The sequence below is a fragment of the Telmatherina bonti genome (assembly GCF_933228915.1).
Source record: "Telmatherina bonti genome assembly, chromosome: 16".
NCBI classification, from domain to species: domain Eukaryota; kingdom Metazoa; phylum Chordata; class Actinopteri; order Atheriniformes; family Telmatherinidae; genus Telmatherina; species Telmatherina bonti.
Window position 1 is genome coordinate 30,922,883 of NC_136614.1, and position 17,897 is coordinate 30,940,779.

The 17,897-nt window shown below is 45.7% G+C and overlaps 2 protein-coding genes across 5 annotated transcripts in view; one reads left to right on the forward strand and one right to left on the reverse strand.

Moving 5' to 3' along the window:
• The window catches only part of fzd3a (frizzled class receptor 3a), a gene marked incomplete at its 3' end in the record, with an annotated part of 28,859 nt that extends 18,362 nt beyond the window's left edge, over window positions 1-10,497 (forward strand). Inside the window, exons 4-8 of the mRNA XM_079255018.1 lie at window positions 59-358; window positions 437-688; window positions 7,058-7,206; window positions 9,898-10,155; window positions 10,248-10,497. Of these exons, the coding sequence (XP_079111144.1) occupies window positions 59-358; window positions 437-688; window positions 7,058-7,206; window positions 9,898-10,155; window positions 10,248-10,497 (1,209 nt within the window). The remainder of the gene's footprint in view (window positions 1-58; window positions 359-436; window positions 689-7,057; window positions 7,207-9,897; window positions 10,156-10,247) is intronic.
• A 2,948-nt stretch (window positions 10,498-13,445) lies between these two features.
• cdc42bpab (CDC42 binding protein kinase alpha (DMPK-like) b) overlaps window positions 13,446-17,897 on the reverse strand; it is a 107,609-nt gene continuing 103,157 nt past the window's right edge. For all 4 annotated transcript variants that reach the window (XM_079255265.1, XM_079255267.1, XM_079255266.1 and 1 more), the window contains one exon: window positions 13,446-15,420. In XM_079255265.1, coding sequence (XP_079111391.1) covers window positions 15,289-15,420 — 132 coding nt within the window. In that variant the 3' untranslated portion in view covers window positions 13,446-15,288. The remainder of the gene's footprint in view (window positions 15,421-17,897) is intronic.

Here is a 17,897-nt window from a genome sequence, read left to right on the forward strand (position 1 = left end):
TGGTTTGTTTCTCTGGCTGCAGTCTGATGAACGCCGCGTCTTCTTTCCCTCGTCGCAGGCCTGCACGCTTCTCTTCATGGTGCTGTACTTCTTCACCATGGCTGGCAGCGTCTGGTGGGTCATCCTGACCATCACCTGGTTCCTGGCCGCCGTTCCCAAGTGGGGCAGCGAGGCGATAGAGAAGAAGGCCCTCCTCTTCCACGCCTGCGCCTGGGGCATCCCCGGCGTCCTCACCGTCACTCTGCTCGCCATGAACAAGATCGAGGGCGACGGCGTGAGCGGAGTTTGCTTCGTGGGCCTTTACAACTTGATGGCGCTGCGGTGGTTCCTGCTGGCCCCACTGGGCCTGGATGTGGTGGTGAGGAAGACCGCCGTGTTTCTGGATGAAGATCACGGATCCGACGCGTCATTTCATCCCTTCGTCGTCTTTTTCCAGGTGGGCGTCGTGCTTTTGCTGGCGGGCATCGCCGCGCTGAACCGTGTCCGCATGGAGATCCCGCTGGAGAAGGAGAACCAGGAGAAGCTGGTGAAGTTCATGATTCGCATCGGGGTGTTCTCCGTGCTCTACCTGGTTCCTCTGCTCGCCGTCTTAGCCTGCTACCTGTACGAGAGCAGCTACAGGAGCATCTGGGAGACCACCTGGGTCCAGGAGAAGTGTAGAGACTACCACATCCCCTGTCCCTTTCAGGTAACTTCCCACCAGATGTGTGTTTTCCTGTCACTTTAAATTCATGCTTTTCATTAGTTTTCTTCTTTTTTTTATATTTATCTCAAACACACATACAATACAAAACAATGATGCACATTTGTGTAACATTATACTTTGTTTGAGAAGGAGCAGAAGGAAGCCCAAGGCTTATTTAAATACTACTCCTTATCTACAGTCTTGAATTTTCACAGTTATATGGTTATATACACAGATTACATACAGAAAGTCATCAGCCAGATGAATATAAAGCGGCAAAATAAATCCCATGGACATTTTCTAACGACACAAAGTACTCACGTCACCATGGCGGGCTGGAAAAACAGATGCAGGGTCTGCATTACTTCATAATGTATGAAGCCGTTTATTGTCACCTGATCAGGTTCACTTCTAATCAGCCGATCGCATGGCAGCAAGTCAACACATCAAGTCCGACGTGCTGAAGTTGAATCTGAGCATCAGAATGAGGACAGAACCATCTGCAGCGTTTACAGAGAAGGTCTGAAGAAGAGAAAATATCCAGCAGTTTGTCTGGACCTGAATGTCTGGTTGATGTCAGAGGAGACTGGTCAGACTGGTTGGAGGTGATAGAAAAGCAACAGGAAGTCCAGTAAGAACTGGTTCCAACCAGTATGAACAGGAACATCATCTCTGAACACACAACCCGTCCAGCCTGGAAGCAGATGGTCTCCAGCAGCAGAAGACCACACCGGGTTCCCTCCTGTCAGTAAGAACAGGAAACTGAGGCTACAATTCACACAGACTCACCAGAACTGGACAATAGAAGATGGAGAAACGTTGCTGGTCTGATGAGTCTCCAGTTCAGCTCCACATTCACATGGTAGGATCAGAATCTGCTGGAAACATCATGACAACATGGATCCATCCTGCCGTCAGGATCAACGTTTCAGGCTGCTGATGGTGGAATGGTGTGGATAAGCGAAATAAAACCCGCTTGGAGCTGCAAATGTCTTATAACTAGTCATTATTTTTTATAAATATCTACTATTGAAAATGAGCAATATTCAAGAACCTCAATTTTATTCCTATTTTAAGTATGAAAATAAAGAAAAATTTCAAACTTTTGCAAAAAGAAGATAAATATTATTTATTTCATCGGAGTAGATGTTTGTTTTCGTTCTCTTAAAAATATTTTTTTTTAAAAGTTGTTGGTTCTTTTTTTGTTTTTGTTTTTTTGTTTAGCTAATGCTATAAAGAGCTGTTGTAGAAAGGTCCAAGAAGCCACAGGTTGGAGACCATTGATGAGGGGGATAGTTTCTCATCCCACTTTGGTCCCATTAGTCCCAGTATGTCATGGTTTAACCAGCACAGCCTACCTGAGTCCTGCTGCTGACCATGTCCATCCCTTTCTGAGCACAGTGTAGCATCTTCTGATGGAAACTTCCAGCAGGATGATGCACCATGTCACAAAGCTCACATCATCTCCACCATGACGATGAGTTCGCTGTCCTCCAACGGCCTCCACAGTCACCAGATCTCAGTCCAGCAGAGCAGCTTTGAATGCAGAGACATTAGAGGACACTCCCAGCCTCCAGCTTGTCTCATGAAGCTGTAAATAATTTAAACAACTCTGTCTCTGGGTTGTCTGCCTTCATTCCAGCTCAGTGTGACCTCCATGTCCTCCACAGACACTGTTACATCTTATTGTTTCTAAAACTAGAAGATCTGACTTCCTCCTCACACACAAACTGCTGCACCTTCTGCCTCCATGGAGGCTCAGATGGTTCCTGCTTTGTAATCTGTCCCATAAGCAGAGCAAGTGTAAGCGAGCAGTGCAGTAATCCACTCTGCAGGGAGGAGGGGAGGGTCTTTGAGGTCAAGCTGCTCCACATCAGAGCCGCAGCTCATCTGTGCTTCTACACCGTAAACACAACGTACAGTGGAAACGCCGCTGGCTGGAAAATCACAACTTTTCATCCCACTGTGCTCATGAAAGCACCCACGCATGTATAAACACACACAATCACACACACTGCGCATCACACTCAATGTGCCTGACTATATTTATCTTAAAAGCCTTCCCCGAGGCTCAGACCTCCTCCTGCGATGCTCACAGACGTCTGGGTACAAGAAGATGCTGTTGTCAGTCCTGCAGACTTAGGTTTGATAAACTGGACTTGTTTCTAACGAGGATGTTCGTCCTCGCGTCGCTGCTGCGCCGAGCGTATCTGGGGATCACTGAGCCGTGGGCTTTTCCGCCTCGTCCATCGTAACGAGGCCATCGTGACTACGTGGATCTGCTGTAATCTATAGAAATAAATGACCTCGTTTTTCCCGTTTTCTATAAAGAGACAGCAGCTGAAAATATTCTTTGTAATGTAACTGAGGAGTGTGTGCTGCTGCCGCTGCGGCGCTTACGCCTCCAGCCGAGAGGGAGAAGTGGAGCAGACACACTCGTATACACACTGAGGATGAATCAGCGCCTCCGTCTGCAGCATGAACGTATTAATTATCTCCCCGTTGCTGATGTTTACACACACAAGTCTGATTAAATTACTTCACCGCCGCCCTGCAGCGCAACGTCCTCTTTAACTTATGCTGCTGCCATCATGAGAAGCTCAGACACTTGTGTGTGTCGTGTGACGCTGAATGTTCTGAGAACGATACAGATATTAGTTTTCACAACGTCGGCTGCTTTAGATCCTTTCTGTCCGATGTTTCCATGGTTTCCTGAAGCATGTAAAGTGTGTCTGAAGTTTGCAGAAACACATTCAGTGCTCAGATTTTCCTGTTAATGGTGCAAAGTTTAGATGTTTTCTTCTCTGGACGACTTAGTTGTCACCGTCCCCTCATGGCAATCATGCTGGAAAAGACTGTGTATCATTATTCAGTGCCTTAATAAGCTTCTTAAGTTGTTGTTTGTTTGTTTGATTTTATTGATAAAACCCCTCCATCAGATTCACTAACCTGTTCATAGACTGCAAACCCGTTTATATCTTTCCTCTTAGTGAGTAACAACCTCTCCACGAGCTGACCGGACGGACCGGCTGGCTTTAATTTGCAGGTAAACACCTGAAAACGTCCATGAAAGGTAAAAACTGAGGAGCCGTGTGGAGTCAGACAAACACACACCAGGGAAATAAACACAGAACAATGAATGAAAACAAATCACAGCTAGAACTGCAATCAGTCATGACTGAAGCGGCGCCTTCCTGGCCAACGTCGTTCCGTCCGCTGCCATACCCTGGCCGTTGCCCCGCGCAACCATCAGTGCAGACGAAGACACCGGCCACAACCTGTTTCACCAGAATCTGAAGGCCAAGAAGCCATTTGGAGCCATTTCTTAAAACCATGAACCAATCAATCAATCAAATTTTTTTTATGAAGCGCTTTCATAAACCACAATGTGTCCAAAGTGCTGTACAGGTTAATAAAATAAACATTAAAAGCTTGAATAAAAAACAGTTAAATAGACAATATATGACAAAAAAAAAAAAGGGGGCCTAGCAGTCCTGCTTTCCGGGGTTAAAAGCCGATTTAAAAAGATGAGTTTTTAAAGGAGACTAAAAACCACTTAAAGTCGTCGCAGACCTCGCAGAAAGAGGGAGATGTCTCCAGAATTTGGCGACTGCTATAGAAAAGGCTCTGTCTACCCAAACCAAACTGCTATAAGCCACGCCCACATTGTACAACGTAACTTTTTCTGCTTGATTTACATGCAAACCTGGAAAATACCTTTCTGAAAAAATATTACAGCTTTGGCCGCCCATCGACTCAAAGTTCCCAATCAAACCAGTTCCCATGTTGTTTTAGTCTACAAGACTGCGTACAACTCCGAAACGGTTGCGTGCGATCATCCGGGATGACCAGGACAGTTTCGGCAATCTGGGAATTACGTTGAGCTGCCTCCACTCAAGATTAGAGAAACTTAAAATGAATTAGTGTTCTTTGCAATTTATATTTGAAAAATGTAAATATTAATTAAAAACACAAAGTCTGTGTGAAATTCAAGAAAATATTCACAGACGACGGAAGATGTGTTTATTTTATGTGAATGTTTTTTAGATACACCTCAGACTGACATCTGCTGAAATAAACATTATTAAATGCATTTGGTGTTTTAAGACTAAACAAACAAAAGACTGATGATTTCATGAATCTTGACTCGACTCGAAGCAAGAAGACCTGCTTCGAATGGGCCAGTTTCTTCCACGGGAAAAGGCGCAAAGAGTATGTTTTCCATTGTTTATTTATTTTTATGTATACACACACATATTTGTCCCAGCAGACAAGCTGGGTGGACAGCGGCATTGTCAATTTCATCTTATTTCCCAGGCAGCTGTTTTTCTCCTTCTTTAATGGGAGGGTATGAATACATATGAGGACGACTGTGTATGCGTACAACAAGGATTATTTTCCACTGAAGTTAACATCAGCTTGACAGGATGAGCTGTCAGCCAGAGGAGAGCTCGTCTAAACCGCCTCCTCCTAATGTTGGTCATTTACACACAAAGAAAAATTAAAATAAATCAAAGTTAAATTACTGGCACCATTTTCTTTCAATTTAAAACTATTTATGTGTCTTTTTGTGGAAGAATGGGATCAGTAATTAGATAAACTTGGCATATGTAGTTGCTAGGCCAGTCCAGAGAATCATTGTGTAATGATTGATCTGTTACGGGGATACATGTCTGCGCAGCGTCTCCGCAGACTGCATGTTGCAGTGAAGTAAATGTTTGGCATGATTCTGGGACTATGTCCTCTAAATCTCAGCTTTTTGGAACAAATTGGTAATTTTTTGTGATTTTTTTTTTTTCCAAATTTGGAGGCGGGGCAAATGTCAAACGCTCATAAACCACGCCCACTCTCTCCAATCTTTACTAAGCATCATCTCAGGATGACGTATAAAGTTTGATGCACATCTGTCTAGCTGTTTATGAGATACAAACAACACCATCTTCTAGCGCCCCCTAGAGTTGAACTTTTTCACAATGTTCTTACTTTATTGTTCAACCATCAAGTTCCCCACCAATCCCATGAATTTCATGTGGTGGTTCTGTTGTTGTGGAGTTGTTGGCCAAAAACCATTGCTAGTTTTAGCATCATATTCCGATATGCGTAACGCCGTAACAAATAGAGACAGTTTTCTCAGCTGGGTCTCCAGTTTTATGAGCTTCACAAGTTTCACAATGATCGGGTCAACGCCCTCGGACAACTTAACAAAAACAGGTTTTGCATATTTTCATACATAGACTCAGAAAAATTCCTTCATAGATAAATTAAGTTGAAGAAGGGGCATCATTTAGGGAATCTGGGAGTGTATTATAATTGACTTTGCGACTTTTGGTTGTCACATTAGACGACAACACGTAATGACCTTCCCTATGGCGCCACCTTGTCACTTTTCAGATTTTTCTACACGAACCACTTTTCTCAGAGCTATCTTCCATACGCATACGGTGTGAGCTGCCCATATGGCTTTTGGGCTAAATAAAAAATAAAATAAAAATCTACTTCATCTTCTCCTGTCAGAGCATTCTGGGTTAGACGCTAATTACAAGGCTTTTTTTTTTACAGGTATACCGATTTTGTCCAACTATTAATTACCAATACTGGTATCGACCGTGTCATATACAGGCGGCTGAAGTGAGTTTCCTCCACAGGGTGGCCGGGCTCCCCCTTAGAGATAGGGTGAGGAGCTCGGTCATCCGGGAAGGGATCAGAGTAGAGCCGCTGCTCCTCCGCATCGAGAGGAACCAGTTGAGGTGGGATCAGGCATCTGGTCAGGATGCCTCCTGGACCTCCCTGGTGAGGCGTTCCAGGCACGTCCCTGTGGGAGGAGACCCCGGGGAAGACCCAGGACACGCTGGAGGGATTATATCTCTCGGCTGGCCTGGGAACGCCTCGGGATCCCCCCCGCAGAGTTGGAAAATGTGGCTGGAGAGAGGGAAGTCTGGGCTTCCCTGCTTAGACTGCTGTCTCCGCGACCCGACCACAGATAAGCAGTAGAAGATGAATGAACGGTATCGACTGATACAGATAATTTCGGAGAAAGTTGTGCCAAACAAACAAAAATATCTGAAAACTCTCCATGACATCTGTTTTATTTTGTAATTATGAGTTGGAGGAGACGTAGCAGGAGAGTTTGTATGCTATATGTCCAGGTTGTGTGAACGTTATATCATTAAAAAGGTAAAAACCGATATTGATCATTTTCGATGATGCATTTTAATGTCAATATTGGATGATAATATCGGTATGCCGATAACATCTGACATCTCTACAAACTGAGGCGGCAGCTTTGTGAAGATAAATATCAGCTCTTCCTCCGTATTTAGCCATAAACCATCAAACTTTAACCAGTAACCTTGTCTCGTTTGTGTTTTCCAGGTGGAACGCACCAGTCGGCCTGACCTGGTCCTGTTCCTCATCAAGTACCTGATGATGCTGATCGTGGGAATCCCGTCGGTGTTCTGGGTGGGCAGCAAGAAGACCTGCTTCGAATGGGCCAGTTTCTTCCACGGGAAAAGGCGCAAAGAGTATGTTTTCCATCGTTTATTTATTTTTATGTATACACACACACATTTGTCCCAGCAGACAAGCTGGGAGGACAGAGGCATTTGTCAATTTCATCTTATTTCCCAGGCAGCTGTTTTTCTCCTTCTTTAATGGGAGGGTATGAATACATATGAGGACGACTGTGTATGCGTACAACAAGAATTATTTTCCACCAAAGTTAACGTCAGCTTGACAGGATGAGCTGTCAGCCAGAGGAGAGCTCGTCTAAACCGCCTCCTCCTCATATTAGTCATTTACACACAAAGGAAAATTAAAATAAATCAAAGTTAAATTACTGGCACCATTTTCTTTCATTTTAAAACTATTTTTGTGTCTTTTTGTGGAAGAATGATAAACTTGGCATATGTAGTTGCTAGGCAACGGAGGCCCAGAGCACTATGGGTAATTCTCGTACACTAGCGAGGCCATCTCATTTCACTGACAGTAAGCACACTTCGGTGTATGCAGACCACGTAGAACACTTCGTTGCCTATGCAGTCTGCGCACTTGGAAGTGTGCAGACCCTGAATTGAGAAACACCCTGTGTCTAAAAACGACTGACATTTAGTGATCAAGTAAACTGTAGATGTACGGTGGCCTTCAAGGACCGTTTCCCATTTGTGTGTCCACATCTAATCCAGTCTGTCCAGTATTGATCGGATCATATTGACGCCGGATTTCAGCAGAATCAGTTTTTATCTTGAAACATGTTTGGAAAGTTTCTCTTGGGCTTTGTATAAAGGCTGGTTTCCACCACCGGGTCAGTACGCATCATTTTACCCAGAAACATGAAAATCTCAGTCCTGCATCAGGACCCGTGAGCAGGGCTGTGATGAAGCTGCTGTCCATCGATCTGTTGGAAAGAAGCAACTTGGCAGAGAGGAAACAGCATCATGTTTCAACATCCTGTGGTCATAAAGGTCTGTTTTTCCTGCCAGAAGTAATGAACCCAAACTTACCAAAGTACATCTTCACAGCTGCATGAGCTGTGTGGAAAGTCCTGGTTTGCACCGAGAGAGGAGATTTATTTATTTTATTTATTTTTATTTGATAGGGACAAGTATGCTCCATACATGATGGCACATACTACAACATTTTAGCCAAGGCAAATGTTAAATCCCCGTCCCTAGTTGGGCTTTTACACAATAAGAAAGTAAACACAGATTACATTGCGAAAATTAAGTTACACATATGTGCCTTTATTTATATATATATATATATATATATATATATATATATATATATATATATACCAAAATGTAAAATTAAGTAAAACAAATTCAAGGCTGTCAATAAAATTCTCAGATGTGAGATTAACACACGTGTGGGAATCAACACGCCTGTTACTGAGTAAATTCACCTGGAACAAAATAGTCCTGAAAGAAAACCACTTTACTGTCAGCATGGAGGCGCTACTCAGGGAAATATCTCATATCAGATGATGATGATGATGATGGGCCCCTCGTTCGACGCTGAGAGTCGGGAGAATCCAGAGAAAGACCCCAAATTATCCCCAGAAACACCACGAGGATCCGGCAAGAAGTGAAGCCCGTCGTTTTCATACGACATCTTGTTAACGTTGTTCGTTTGAAGAGAAGGCAAAAGTAGAAAGACGACAGCTGGAGGTCCTCCATTCGTCTCCGATGTCGTCGTCTTCTTCATCACAACACAGGAAGAATTTATGTTGATGAGCTGATGCAGCCGTCGCTACCAGGTAAAGCTTGTTCCATCCTCCACGAGAAGCTTCGTCTTCAGCAGGGAGGGAGGGGTCACTGCGGTTGTTTCATATCTCATGAGAAAAATGTTCGTACTTTCTCACCACCTCCATCAGCTGTTTTATCAGAAGAACCTGTTTTACCTGCAGCAGCAAAAACGCGGACGTGACAACTGTCCTCTTCTTGCTTTGCCTTGTTAACCACGCCTGAAGGAACTAAGTCTAAACTAAGCTCCTGAGATATCTTGTGGTATTTACACGTCTACTCGCGTCCTGCATTCAAAAACCTTTTGCCTTTCCGGGCCAAACATCTACCCAGCCAGTGACGCGTTCCCCCAATATCCCTACACCTGCCCAGGTGACAAGACAGCACCCCCTAGCAACACCAATGAGAACGCAATTAAACAAATATAACGCCCATCTCAGATTGTCCAACCAATCACACGATACTTCCCAGAGTCCAACAAGTAAAAACTTCTGCGGCTCGATGGAACCATCTTCAATCACATCCGCAACAAAGAAAACACGTCTCTCTTCTCGTGGAGGACGTAACGAGTTTGTCTCTGTGGAGATTCACGATGGTTTACGGAGCTGGAGCTACTGGTGGAAACTGGTTTTATTCAGGAACTGATGCAGATGTCTGACATCAGCTCAGATGTTCAGGACGGAGAGAAGATGGAAGCATGTCTGGATCCTTTCACCTCCTCCTCCTGCTCAGAGTTGAGTCGTTCTGGCTTGTTGGTGAACACAGGCCTTCTCTGCACCCCCCCCTCCCCTCCAAACTCAGAGCATTAACCCCCTCTCCCACTGCCTGCTCCACCCACTCCTCCATCCTGTCCTTCCACACCCAACTCCCTGGTGCCTTCCCCCTTTCCCTCCCCACCCTCCTTCGTCTCTCCCTGCCTACACTTCCCTTCCTCTCCTCCTCCTCCTCCTGCTCCACCCCCCCCTGCTGCAGTGGGATGGTCAACGACAGCCGACAGGTGCTTCAGGAGCCGGACTTCACCCAGCTGCTGTTCAGAGACCCCAACACCCCCATCGTTAGGAAGTCGAGGGGCACCTCCACGCAGGGGACCTCCACCCACGCCTCCTCCACCCACCTGGCCATGCTGGACGAACCCCCCAGCGCCAGCACCAGCCGGGCGGGCTCGGTACGGAGCGCACGCTCCAAGATGAGCAGTTACCACGGCAGCCTGCACCGCTCCAGAGACGGCAGGTCGGTTTCAGCAGCATGTTTTATTTACACCTGCCCCCCCTCCCCGTTTCCCCCACACGGAGTCTCCTCACCCCGTCTGTCTTCTTCTGCAGATACACGGCCTCCAGTTTCCGGGCCACGGACGAGCGGCTGCTTTACGGCAGCACGCCGCGGCTCAACGAGCAGTCCAGACACGGCAGCAGCGACCGGCTGGACGGCCCGTCCAGACACGGCTCCACGCTGAGGCTGGAGGGCCAGTCCCGCCACAGCAGCGTCAGGGACCTGAGCACGGCGCCGCAGGCCACATTCGGACCGGGAAACGGGATCCGCAGGGCGCTGGAGGACGACGGCTCCATGGCGTGAAGCGGATCGGACGACCAGAAACTGGACTGAGCTGACAAATCTTTCTGCTTCCAGAAAGTGACGAATGTGAGGATCCAGGAGCCGGACCGGGTTTCCAGTCCTGGTTACTTCTCTGTAGACTGGTGCCGGTCGACGCGCCGCCGCCGCGGGGAGGGGAAAGAAACTTTGGATCTTTGCCTTAAGATTGTCGTCTCAGCTGATCCCCAAAAAAAGCAGACTTGATCTATTGTTGCCCAGTTTACATGATGTGGATTCTGTGGTTTTGATGGTGTCGTGTGGGAACCGGAGCAGGATTTACTGTTGGACCTACTTTTCTTTGTAACCCTCGTGTCCTCTCCGGGCAATTTTGTACAACTTTTACTCTTTTTATCTGGTGATAATTTGGCTGTGTTACAGCTGGCAGCATGAACGTTTCCAGTGACTTATTTTTAGTCACATTTTAGAAACCAGTGGCTTCCAGTCGCATCTTTTAGAATCTGTTGATGCGTTTGGAACCTTATAATGACTTTCATGGCTAAAAATGTCCACTACTTTAAGAGAAACTGTAAAATCCTGCAACATAAACATCAATTTTTATGGAATCGCTTCATTTCAGACCTGCTAAAAACCATCAATTCTATGGAATCAGATTTGTTTCAGAATCTACAAGCAAAACTTTTTAAAACTTAAACAATTAAAACCAGAATTTTCTAAAAGTAAAATAAATGATCTCAAAATAAAAAATTGTCAATCATCATGGAAACCATTAGGCTTTTATTTGGTTAAATTGAGTAGTTTTGTTTGTAGTAGTTTGTTTGTTTCCAGTGTTTCTTGATCCTGGTCCTCGGAGACCTCTTCCCTGCATGTTTTAGTTCCTACCAACTCCAGAACACCTGATGCAGATTTACTTATCTACTCGCCAAGTTCTATAAAACCAGTCAGGTGTGGTAAAGTATGGTTACCTGTAACACATGCAGGCAGTGGCCTCCAGGACTAAGAAACACATTAATTACAAACTGGTGTTGGCGCCACCTGGTGGACACTTTGCTCCATCATAAAAAATTAACTATGCATACAAATGGAAAACATTCCAATCTGCTAGAATCCAGCGAAACTCGCGTAAATTTTACTTTTCATTCAAATGAAACGCTGACATAACAAAATAAAAACTTTTAAACTAATAACAGGTTAAAAAGTGTCATTTTAACAGAAGTTTTGGGCATTAAGGGGTTAACAACACCAAATAAATAATATAGTTTTGCTGCTGATCTTTTACACGTCCATCCTAATCAGCACCATGTTTATTATGTAGACTGTGTGGAAGGATTTCTAAGGAAAAATCATTTATTTCATTGGTTTTTCAGCCATTTAACTAGTAAAGCCTTGAAAAGCCATGTTTACGTGAAACATGGCTTTAAGTAAATTACTCTGACCAGACGGATGACTTGATCTCAATCATTTATCTTGATCATGTGCACGCCACATGCAGCGCATGTTTGAAAAGAATGACGAGCACTAGAAGAAACGATCATTTCTGATGTTTGTTTCTCCTTATTTTACAGTTTTAATCAGATTTATATTTGTTTGGTGCTGGTTTTTCACCGTGTTACTTAAAACAAAAAACAAAAACAAAAAAAAACACAGTAAAACAACGCCAAACAATCTGCAGGGTAAAATCTGGACATTCAGCAAACTCATTTCTAGACATTTACAGTAAGTTTCATGCAAGCTGATCGAACCAGCGGCACATCTCACCTCCTGGATCGGGAAGAAATTTTCCTCCGATCTGATTAGTTCACATGAAGCTTTTTCTGATCAGACTTTTAATCTGAATACCTGTATCCATGGCAACAGCTTGTATTTGATCATACTGAGCAGGTCTGAAGTTCTTCCAAGTGGTTTCTAAAACAAGCGGACAAAATGTTGGATTTTAAAGCCATTTCTGGTCACGAAGGTCAAAAGGAGGAGTAAATATGTGGAGGGAAGAAGGTTTAAAGCGTTTTTATCACTTCTGTACGATTTCTGGACTCAAACATCACAAGCGGGTTTTTGGGGGTTTTTTTGGAACAATTTTCTGGTTTTTTTCACCTCCTCAGCTCGGATGTTTAAAACCAGAGCAGTGACGTCTGATGTTAAAAGGGAAGAAACGTCTAAATCCTAAACTCCTGCCTGATGAAGGATGCTGAGACAAAATGAGAAAAAGAAGTTTTCCCATTTAAAGTTCAGAGGCTGGACTAACATGTTTAACTCCGTTAGCAGTGAAGAAACAAAGCTTTTGCATCGTGTCGGGATGAAGACTTCTTCCTTTAAAGTAGTTTGTGTCCTCATAGCTGCTGTCGCCTCCTTTAGCGGCACAACTTGTTCATAGATGTAAAAATGGAGCCTCTGTTCATTTGTAATAAAGTTTTTTTTTTTTTTTTTTAAAAACCGCTTCAGATGCATTTATGGCAATATGAAATGAACACACAGCAGCACACGGGGTGTGTATTCGTAACAGCCCTCCGCTTTATTGAAATACATCGGAGTCAGGTTAATATAATGAATTCTCCACAGAAGTGTGGCAGCCAGTTTCATACATTTTTTTTTTGTTGTTTTGTCTCGTTTTGACCTTACACCTTAAATATTTTGTGCAAAAAGAATCTACATCACCTGTAGTGGGTTATCCTCAGTAAAACGCCCAAACCGTCCAAAAAAAAAAAAAAAAAAAAAGTAAATAAAACAAACCGAAAACAAAATGATTACATCTATAACATGCAAAACTGTACAAATTATTACAAAGAAATCCTAGGAAAAAAAAGTAATATGATATGAAAGAGCAAAATAATGAAGGTACTGTAGATAAGACCTCACTGAAATGTAAAGGCGTTGATTTTTTTTCTTTTAGTTTTTTTATTCTCCGCTAACGTGGCTCCTCAGACCTCCTTTCACCCCCCCCCCCCCCCCCCCGAAACAGATCCTCACAACCCGGGTCCAGATCCCCTCCTTCACGCCTGTTCGGACATTTCCTGAGTTTCCCTTCCCGTCTCCTCACATCAGTTCACAACATCGATGCTTCCTCAGACAAACTCCGGCGGGAACTAAAGAGCTTCTAAACATGTTTGGAATAAAACCAGCTTGTTTTTTTATTTTGTCTTGATAAAACATAAAAAGGGAAGAAAAAAAACAGACGAGGAATGAAATATGGAGAGAAATTTGTTGCGTCTTAAGCAGCAGGAATCGTCACAGAAGTACTTCAACTTGTGTCCTTCTTCCCGCGAGCCGATATAAACATGCGAAACCTGCAGCACGACCTCCTTACAGCCACATCTGTACACAGCTGCTTCCTGCTTTTCTGCTCGCCAGCTGGGTTTTCTCAGGTAAAACTCCACCTTTCTGAGACGCGAGCTGATTGGCTGTTGTGGTGGAAATCCTGCTTAGTGCTCCAAATTCGTTCAGTGACGACTTCTAAGTGTTTATTTTCTTATTTTTAGTGTTTTTTCTTTGAAATCAGAAGCTCTTAAATGAACGAAGCATCAAATGAACTGTTTCCATCTTTTTTTTCCCCCTCCATTTTTGATCAAAAATCCAGTTTCTGGCACCGCAGCCGAGCTGGAAACACACACACACACACACACACACACACACACACACACACACACACCCCAGCAGGACGAGGCATCTGTGTGTGTGTGTGTGTGGAGATAAACAAGTGATATCAGGTGTGATATACCTGCTTGTGTTCGCGATGCAGTGTCGGCAGTAGTGTCATCAGCGTTTTTCACTCAGATTAGGGGAAAAATAAACAAACCAAAAGAAAACAATGTCACATATAAAAACAAACAAATGTAAAATTAACTAGTTAAAATAAAAAAAAACTGAAACTGGAAAGTGGTTTAAAATGGCTTTTGTGTGTGAAACACCCCCTCCCCCCCCCAAAAAAAAAAAAAAATTAATCACTCGAAACAAAAGCAGGAAAAAAAAAGAAAAAAAAAAGTCTTTTTTTCATCATTTCCTGCGTTTTTCTCTGCAGTATTTTCCTTTTCATATATTACTCTCTACTGAACTTATGTACACGGTGGCGGCGGGAGTCGCTCGGCTGGTGCAGCCACGCTACGGCGGAGGACACCTCCCTGGCTGCCGGATGATGTCACTCGCTTTGAACCAATGAGGAAGAGAGTAGCTCGGCTGGGTGACGTGAGGAGGGCTGCTGCGTGCCGGATGAAAAAATAATAAAAAATATAAAGTCACTTATCAGCAAAATAAAAGTTATTAGAATAAAAAAAAATATTTTCTTTCTCTTTTTTTTTAAACTTTTTCATCACTTTTTAAACTTTTTGCAGCACCCGAAGAGAAAGCGACTTGTGGGAGGTGAGGAGGGGGGGGGCGTGGGCGGGGGAGGGGGGGGGGGGGGGGGGGCGTGTCTCCCTTTCCTCGTCTAAGATTGATAAATAAATTAAAATTGTCCCCTGAAACCCAGCTGGTCCTATTTACAAGTACAAAGCATCTTCTGTCAGTAATAATCCTTACAGAGTCCAGGAATGAGGAGGGAGGGGGGCGATGGCGTCGAGTGGGGGGCGTCAGCATAGCTCGATGCTCCAACACGAGAGGTTGTCTCCTCCTGGATGGAGACGTGCTCCCTCGCGTGCAGCATGTCTAACACACTCATTTCTAACCCCTCCCTCAGGAATTCTCTCGTCGTGGCGGGGGGGGGGGGGTCCCGGAGGTGCAGTTCTCTGGGCTGTGAGGCGGCGGCGAGGTAAGAGGGGGAGGGAGTCCTGTGCTGTTGGTTGGATGGGGGAGAAGTTGATGGGTTGATGATATTGGGGGGGGGGCTCATGTGTCCCAGCCCATCCTGTCTGTGCTCTCCAGGGAGAGGGACTTGGTTTTGTGAGGGGACGCCGGACTGGGGGGGCTGCTGAAGGTGGAGCTGTTGGAGGCCGTGGAATGCCGGGGGGAGTCCGAGTCCTGAGAGAGAGAGAGAGAGAGAGAGAGAGAGAGAGAGACATTGATAATCAATGACATCATTAGAAAGTGACTCCACCCGCCCGGAGCAGGAAGCTACAACATGCATCGCTCCTCATCGCCGTAGCAACGGCATCTTCCAGAAGGGGTCAGCTGGAGGGAGCCGAGCATGCAGGCATGGCGGATGAAGGAGGTGTGTGTGTGTGTGTGTGTGTGTGTGTGTGTGTGTGTGTGTGTGGGGGGGGGGGGGGGGGGGGGGTCAACCTCAGGCTGATGGAGATGGGTTACAGTACGCAGGATGTGAAGGTCTTCCTGGTTCCTCGGGATGCGGTTCCACATCGACCAAACGGGCGCCAACACGCCACATCGCTGCCGCCATGTTTGTCGTTCCAGTGCAGGAGCCAGAAGCAACCACAGCATGCAGGTTGAGTGCTTCTACCAGCCTGACGGAGGTTTTTCTGGTTAGAGACGTTTCCAGACCGTCTGGCGGGGGGGGGGGGGCGCCATGGAGGTGGACATGCTCTGTGATTGGCTGCAATGGGAAGCGGCGTTGCACCGTCCAATCAGCAATCAAAGCTAACAACTGACTGACGGCGCAGCTGATGGTCGGGTGAAAGATGCAACAAGTAAACCAGATGCTGCTGAGGTGGGTGGGGGGGCGTGGTGGTGGGGTGGGGGCAAAGAGGGGTGGCAGATTTTCAGTAACTCTGTGTTCTGGATGCAAATACACTGTGTGTGTGTGTGTGTGTGTGTGTGTGTGTGTGTGTGTCTGACTCGTGTGTTGGATCTGAAGACATTACCTTCATCTTACTAAGCAGGGTCCTTAAAGCCCTTTTCAGATCGGGGGTCTTCTCCGACGGGGAGACCGCCTGCCACTGCAGAGGAGAGTTCAGACTCAGCGCCCAGCCCACAGACAACATGCTGGGGTGGGGGGTATGGGGGGCGGGGAGCGGGGAGTTTGGGGGGGGGGGGGGGGGGGTACAGCGAGGTGGAAGGAGGCGAGAAATGGGGCTAAAAAATCTAATGGAGCTGAAGGCGTCCAGGTCTGCAAGATGAGGAGCCACAGGAGGAACAGCAGGCGGCTGGAGGGTGGGGGGCGGGGTGGTGGGGCGTTGCCATGACGCTATCAGAATGATCAGCTACGTCTATGAAGAAGAGCGACGTCCTGGTATGATGGGAGGAATTCACACCGTACTGGGAGAACTACTGAGTTCTGTGCTGACTGGGAGCTAACCTGTTGGCTTGGGGGGCGGGGTGGGGGTGGGGGGGCTGCAGACGTTGGGATGTTTGATGGGAAAAAGGAGATTTTCTCTTAAACGACTCACTTCTACGTTTACAGGACAGAAAAAACAATCATGAATCCGACCGAACAGATGGAAGAAGTTTGTAAAAATGTTGGTTTAAACTTCCCAGTTTGTCAAACTGGAACCAGACTGGTGTGAGCATAAACCCAGCATGAAGAGTCATAAAACGACCGTTTGGTGGATTATTTCCTTGTTGCAGCGACGCTGCTTGGTAATAAATGTTGTTTCGCTGCTGCTACATCCTGGTTCTCTGATAAACGCCAACGAGGCTGCGCGCGGGACGGACATTTCCTCCACTGACGAGCCTCGATCAGGCGAAAGAAGCAGTCGCCGCTACGCTGCAGTAATCACTCTGACCTTGTGATCCCGCCGGACCTCTGTAGCTCCTCCCACACGTGCACTTTCCTGACATATGTGGCTCCGTCTGACTTTCTAACAGTGCAGGATCCATTAGCAGGAAGCGTTTTCACAACAAAGCAATAATCCACCAAGTTTTGTTCCTTTTTATGCTTCATTTTTAGTGGAAAACAGAAAACAATCCCAGTTTCCACCATTAGTTTAAGTCCTGCTTGTTCTGGGTCGAGGATGATATGAAAAGGTCTCGATTCAGTTCCGGGGTGGGACCCTCGTCCTGAAAGTCTTCCATGTCTCCCTGCTCCAACACATTTCATAAGCTGTTGAATCCATTTGATTTGAGTCAAGTGTGCTGGAGCAGGCATACATGCAAAACCTGGATTAATACCTGGAAAACCAGGATGCTGGGCCTCGAGGACCAGGGTTCCCCTCCTCTGATTCAGTTGCTGCCGGCAACCAGGAAGTAAAACTGATGATAGTTTGTCAGAAGACTGGGCGACGTGACGATATTTATGGTTTAGATCACAGGTGTCAAACTCCGGTCCTCGAGGGCCGGTATCCTGCAGGTTTTTGTTGTCTCCATGCTCCAACACACCTCACAAGTTCATAATTAGGTTGACAAGAAGCTGCTGGGTCCATTTGATTTGAATCAGCTGTGTTGAAAGAGGGAAACAACAAAAACCTGCCAGATACCGGCCCTCGAGGACTGGAGTTTGACACCCCTGGTTTAGATGATAGAAAATGTCTATCGTTTCATACGAGGCTCTATCCTTTACGCCACGATAAGGTGCTTTACTGCAGTATTTACGTCAACATGCGCTT